The sequence below is a fragment of the Heteronotia binoei genome, unplaced genomic scaffold, assembly GCF_032191835.1.
Source record: "Heteronotia binoei isolate CCM8104 ecotype False Entrance Well unplaced genomic scaffold, APGP_CSIRO_Hbin_v1 ptg000753l, whole genome shotgun sequence".
Classification (NCBI taxonomy): domain Eukaryota; kingdom Metazoa; phylum Chordata; class Lepidosauria; order Squamata; family Gekkonidae; genus Heteronotia; species Heteronotia binoei.
In genome coordinates, this window is record NW_026800083.1 from 893,095 (window position 1) to 899,454 (window position 6,360).

At 53.4% G+C, this 6,360-nt stretch overlaps 1 protein-coding gene across 1 annotated transcript; it reads right to left on the reverse strand.

Annotated features, from left to right (window-relative positions):
• Window positions 1-2,116: 2,116 nt before the first annotated feature.
• LOC132590786 (barH-like 2 homeobox protein) lies at window positions 2,117-5,010 on the reverse strand. The gene is made up of 2 exons (XM_060263714.1): window positions 4,703-5,010; window positions 2,117-2,448 (listed from the first exon to the last, which is right to left on the reverse strand). Exons 1-2 carry the CDS (start codon window positions 4,765-4,767, stop codon window positions 2,136-2,138), a joined length of 378 nt encoding a protein of 125 aa, XP_060119697.1. The 5' UTR covers window positions 4,768-5,010; the 3' UTR covers window positions 2,117-2,135.
• Window positions 5,011-6,360: the final 1,350 nt, after the last annotated feature.

Consider the following 6,360-nt stretch of genomic DNA (forward strand, 5'->3'; position numbering starts at 1 on the left):
GTCAAGATGGTTTTTAAGGCGAATTTATTAAGGGGGGGGGGAGAAATCAGCAAGCCGCTCTCTAATTAGCGAAGGCCAAATAAAACGTGCCCGCAGGCTTTCTGGCTGTTTTCTCTTCCCCCCCCCCCCGCCATCCCACTCACAACCCCCTCACACTCATCCCCCCACCCCCGAGAGTCAACCCCCACAAGCCAAGCGAGCCAACCACAAGCCTCAGAGGAGGTGATCATATTGGACTGGCGTGATGAATGTTTTATAGGTAATTGCTGTATATCTTTCCGAATTTAAGGAGGGGGGGGAGGGAGAGAGACGGAGGAGTTCCTTCTTCTTCTTCTTCCGAGCTTGGGTTTTGACGGCTCGGCGGGCTGATGCGGATTGACTGGCGGGGGGCGGGGAGGCAGCCCCAAGCCCAGTCATCATAGCAGGCCAAGAAAGGGGGGAGGAGAGGCAAGCGAGCTGCCCCCCTCGTCGCTCCCCGGCACCATTTTCAGCCATTGTTTTTCCCCTTCTCTACACCCGCCCCGTCGGAAGGTGGGCTGCAGTTTCGGGGCTCTCCCTTGTACTCCGTCCTTTCCCTTCTGCACTAGCCATCCAAAGGTCTCCAGGCTCCCGAAGGGCCACCGAGAAGGGATGGAGGGAACATTTAATAAAATAAAATAAGCCCCCGAAGCAGTCTTGGGATCTGGTGAAAGGGGGGAGGCCGAGGGCGAAGGGCCGGCCAGGGGGAAGACCAAAGCTCTCCCGGTCCCGCCTCCCGCAGGCCCCCCCGGCTGTGGATCGGATCGGATTTGGTCCTCTCTTGCCCAGGTTCGCGCCCCTCGGGGCCACCCGCGAGCCTCTCCCGCTTCCTGTCTGTCTCTCCCCGAACTCTCCTGCTGCGGCCCCGGAACAGCTGCCAGGCTGCCTGACCGCCCCGCCCCGCCAGCCGGCCAGCCTTGCGCCATTCAAGGCCCGGCTCCCAGCAGCCCCCCAACCCCTTTGCATATGCAGCAGAGGGGCAGCCCAGCCGGGATTGGCGGCGCGCCTGATCCCCCCCCCCCTCCCCGACGACGCCACTCTCTCGGCTCCGCCGTGTTTCCACCACACGCTCTGCAAGAATGCAAATCCCGCCCCCTTCCCGGAAAAAATTGCTTTCCCGTTTTCTGCTATACGGTTGCTTGCCAAAGTGAAACTCTTTGCCAACTTTCTAAGGGGGGTTTCTACAGCCTTCAAATAAAAATCGCCCACTCCTTGTCTAAACTTTTAAACTTTCACGAGTCAAACTTCAAATAGCAGGTGTTGATTTGTTCCTTCTTGGTCCCAGCAGCCCACATAAAACGCCCTCCCCAGTTTACAGAATAACTCCCCACACAAACACCTCGGTGTATTGCCGGGGAAATTAGCTTGCTTAGAGCTGCGCATTTGTTTAAAAAAAGATAAAGTTTATTTCTTTTTTCCCTTCACTTTTGCCATTTTCAGTCATCAAAAAATCTATACTTTTTTGTCATCTAAGCATTTGTTTTTACTGAATCAAAAAAAATGAAAAAGGAGAGAGGAGAGGAGGAAAAAAAATCTTTTTTGTGTTTTTTCTTTGTTGTTGTTTTTAACTAATGCATATAAGTGGCTTTTGTTTGGGGGGACAACATATAATAAATATGATATATCACTTCGCACTCCAGCCTGTTCAAAATGTACATTATTTATATCTATATATATATTTATATTATATATATATATTTATAGAACACGGAGCATGCCGCTTTTCAGTAAGAAAAAAGGTCATGAGAATTCAGTGCAAACTTCTCCGTTCCCCTCGCAGCCCGTCCCAGCCCAGCCCCCTCTTGGTCTTCTGAGATCTGGGGTGGGGGAGGGGGCGTCTTCTCTCTCTCTCTCTCTCTCTCTCTCTCTCCTTTGTGTCCCTCCAGAGTCTTTGCCGTGTCTGGCGGGGTCTCTCCTCCCCCCACCCCCGCCAGTGGGTCTGAAGGCGAACTTCACTTACTGCTTCCCGAGTCTCTGCGCTCTAAGCGGCCCGGCTCTTGGGGCTGCCCGAAGAAGCTCCAGACGTGTCTTCCCGCCCGGGCCCCCCACTCCCCCCCCGGGCTCCTTCTGGGGTTTGGAGGGCGGGGGCCGTGGGAGGGGGCGGGGGGGCCTTTCTTTCACCGCGGGTGCGGGGTCCCGGGGATGGGGTTGGCCAGGGGGTTGAGGGCGGGCTGCCCGCCGGGGCCCAGGCCGTGGATGAGCACGCGGGGGACGAGGGGGCGCTGGAGCTGGGGGTGAGGCGCGGGCGGAGTCCGGTACATGCTGCTGTACATGGCGGCGGCGGCCGCGGCGGCCGTGGTGCTGTCCATGCTGCCCAGCAAGCTGGGGTGGTAGAAATAGGGCGACGGGAACATCCTCTGCAGAGCCGAATAATTCCCGGCTTCGGCCAGCAGCTCCAGCCCCACGGCCGTTTGCCGCTTCCACTTGGTCCTGCAAGAAAGGGAGCAGAGGAGAGCCGCTAGGCAAGGAACGCAAAAAGCCGCGGCGGGGGGAGGTCAGAAAGGGAAACCCCCCCCGCAAAAAAAATGACCCTTTTCTCCGAGGAGCAGAATCGAAGGACCGCTTGGACTTGACCTCAGCCGGCACTCGTCTCGTTGCATTACGAAAAACCCAACTCTCTCCAAGGGTTAGGCGAACTCTCAAAGCAGAATCCAGATTCGGCTTGTAGGGCAGCAGGGCACAAGGAAAGGGATGCACAATTATGAATAGCCCGCCGTCTCTTGGAAACAGAACCTATGATCTATTCCCTTCCACAGGCACCAGGTTTAACATAGATCTGCCTTCCTAACCATCTCCTAGGGTAGAGGGCAGGCGAGAACTCTGTGGGGGGAGGAATCTACATAGGAAGAATCCCAGTTGAACGGTACAACTGCAATATCAGCCATGCGGTGCGTTTACACTATTCTAAAGAAGGCTTTTCGCAACTGGATTCTTGCTATTTTTAAACAGTAAAAATCCAATTTCGAAATGCATTCTTTAGTGCAGTGTGAACGCACCTGGTCTCGCTTGCCTTCTCCTTCTCTTCTCCCCCCCCCCTTCCCCTCTCCAACTGTTTAGGCCGGTACATTTGAAAAAATATTATTCACGACTTTAACAATGAGGAGTCTAATATCCCGTCTAATATCCCGACAACCCAGCTAAGGGGAACAGCGTAAGAAGCCCCTTCTCTCTTTACAAGCTTCATAACTATTTCCCTTCCGAGCAAATCTCCCCCCCCCCCACTTTCTCGGCTAAAAAAAGCGTATTATTTACACCTCAGCTAAGCGGTGCTGGCGGGGAGAGGTCAGGCTGGGTGTTTACTCTGTCATCCCACCCAAATGAAACTGCAATCGAAGGGATTCTGCGTTCTAGAAGCAGAATCCACAATTCTACAGGCAGAATTTAGAACGCTGGGCCACTTATTCTATCATTCTAAAATTTAAGCACGAAAAACAGGGAAACCTGGGGGGGGGGATCAAAGAATGGAAACAATTTCAGCAGACCCAGATTCCCCCTCCCTTTATTTATTTGTTCTTTTTACCAGTGCAGTTATAAATAATCTAAGTAGGCTGTCCTCTGTTTAACAAGCAAACGATTCTAGGGTGCCAGCCAGGGTCGATGTGGCGCCCCATTCCCCGTTTCCATTCCTTTGGGACCCCGTTCCTCTTTGGAGGGCCTCCCCCGCCCAGAGCGAGCTGGTGGATCCATGCACACACTGGCACATCCCCGCACACACAGCTCCGCGATTGCGGCCCAATTAATAAACATGGCGCTCCTGTTTAGATTGGCGACAAATGACGCTAATGTTTTCCGACAGAATTAGGGTGGTTGCAACCGTATGTAATGAGACAGAAAATTATGGCAAAGATGACAACTGGACGCGGTTTCCCAACCCCCGTCGCCGCCGTCGTCTGCGATAAACTAGCAGTCGCCCCCTGCTTCCCGCTCTCGCGGCGCCTTTGTTGCTGTTGACTTTTTTGTGGCTTAAAAATATACAAACGGTGACGCCGGATTCCCCTCCCCCCCTCCCCAGTCAACACGCTTGGCGAACTGCAATCGCCAGGAAAGAAGGGCCGGGTGAGCCTCCCCTTCAAAAGCAGGCCGGGATGAGGTGAGGGAAGGTCGGGGCGGGAGGGGGGGGGGCTGCAAATCTGGGGCCGAGGGGGTCGGAGCCTCGCAGGTCACCCGGAGGTGGATCCGACCCCAAGGAGCCGCCTGCCTTACTCCTTCGCCCACTTGGGCCTTCCCAGTCAGCCCTTGCTCTGAGAAAGCTCCCCCCCCCACCCCCTCTTCTTCTCCAGCCACTGCCGAGGGGGCAGAATTCATCCGGTCCTACCTACCGGTGAAGGTGATTTCATTTACAAGGTGGAAGAGAGGTCTGGGGCCGGCCAGGGAATAAGAGGAGGCCTGGAGTAGGGGCTGGGGGACGGAGACCTCGGTCCCTGCGGGCTTCACTTTCTGCAGTCTCGGGCTCCGGTTCACCAGATCCCCCTCCCAGGCTCAGCGAAGCGCAGTGCCTGAAAGACTCAGCGCGCCCTCGGTCAGAGCCCTGGCGAGCTTGGGGCTGCTAGTTCGCATCCTGGCTGGGCTTCCGCTCCCCCCACCCGCCAATATTTTCCTGCAGACCCATTGAACGAGGAGCTGGGGGGACTGTGGAGGAGACCCGAAAGCATCCCCCACCTCGCCCCGGGCTGGCCTCCCCTACCTCCGGTTTTGGTACCAGGTTTTGACCTGGGTGTCGGTCAGGTTGAGGGCGGCCGCCAAGTCCATGCGGTCTTGCACGCTCAGGTACTTCTGCCGCTCGAAGCTCCGCTCCAGCTGGTTGAGCTGATGGTCCGAGAAGGCCGTCCGCGCTTTGCGGGGCTTCTTCGCTCTCACCGGGGGACTATCCCGGCTACTGGTAATTTCACGATCGCCTTCTTCTTTTGTCCCTACGAGCAAGTCAAAAGCTCAGGTTTAGAGGTCAGGAAGGGAGGGAAACCACGAAGGCAGGAGACTGGGGCGGCTAATGCAAGACACAACATGTGCAAGAGCCTTGAAACCTAAAGTGGGAAGCGGCTGCATTCGACCGACTGCTCAACGGGGCGCTTAAAATTGGCTGTGCCCCCCCCCATAAACCGGCAGTCCACAACTGTTCAAATTATTTGAAAAATCCCCCCCTTTTTTTATTAGGCTGTGAAATGTATATGCCGTCTTGGTGCGCTGTGGCCATTTCTGTAACCCAAATATCCTTCTTTCTGGAGGAGGAAATTTCCCCCCAGGTCCTTTCCCTTTTCCACGTGCATCAGGAATCCAAGTTTCGCATACAGATTTGCCAGGGCTGGGTCACAGAGGTGTCAGTTTGGACCCAATTCGGCCAAGGCTCACAGGTGACAGCGCGCTTTCGAGATTCGATTAGTCCATTTGGGGGGGGGTTAGGTTTCTTTGTTTTTCTTTTTTGTGCCGAAATGTTAGGAAATCGATATGTCAATCCATCTGTGTTTGTACTGCCCCCCCCCTCCACACACACACACACACACTTGGGCTCCCTCGCTCTGTCTCTCTCTCTCTCTCTCTGCGCTCCTTGATCTTCCCGGCAGGAAGAACAATAATCTCTCTAATTGACCCACTGGGGAGGTTGGTGCACCAAGTAACCAACCAAAAAAAATCGCTAGACGAGGCTGTACATCTGTTTTTGGACACTCTTATGCTAATGCCAAAATGACAAAATGAAGAGCCTACTGGAGCGCCCTTCTATGAGCCACTGCAAAATATCTGAAGGCTGCAAAATTAGCAAAATGCGTGGGCTCTTACCTCCGCTTTTCAAAGGCGCCTTCACCCATTAGAAGAACTCACTTGTCATTGGGTCTTTTTAATATATATATATATAATTTAAAAACCATCCATAGAATATCACCGGCGCACACTCGTAAAAAGTGTACTTTTATTGCAACCACCACAAGACACATTTTAAAATTCTCTAATCCCGTGAAACGGTTTCAAAGGGCTTCGATTTTGAAGAAAGAAATGGAACCGCTGATCTAAACAGCCAGATTAAAACAAAAAACCTTCGCTTTCTTTTAACTCTCCCCGTAACCTTGTCTTATTAATTAAGTGCCGCTAAACCCCTGCCAGCGGCGTTTAGAAAACACGCAGACATGTGGCATTTTAAAAGAGGCATTTGCATTTCCCGATATTAAATACAGGCTGCGGCCGGCCTTTTGTTGCTGTTGAAGAGCACCCCTTCCTACTCCTTTTCTTAGACCAACAACTACTTTTTTAAGGAAGAAGAAACAGCAGCACAAAATTCGCTCCGGGCAAATGCATTCCAGATTATTTATTATTATTTATTTTTAAGGCAGAGTTTGGGGGGCATTTCGCATT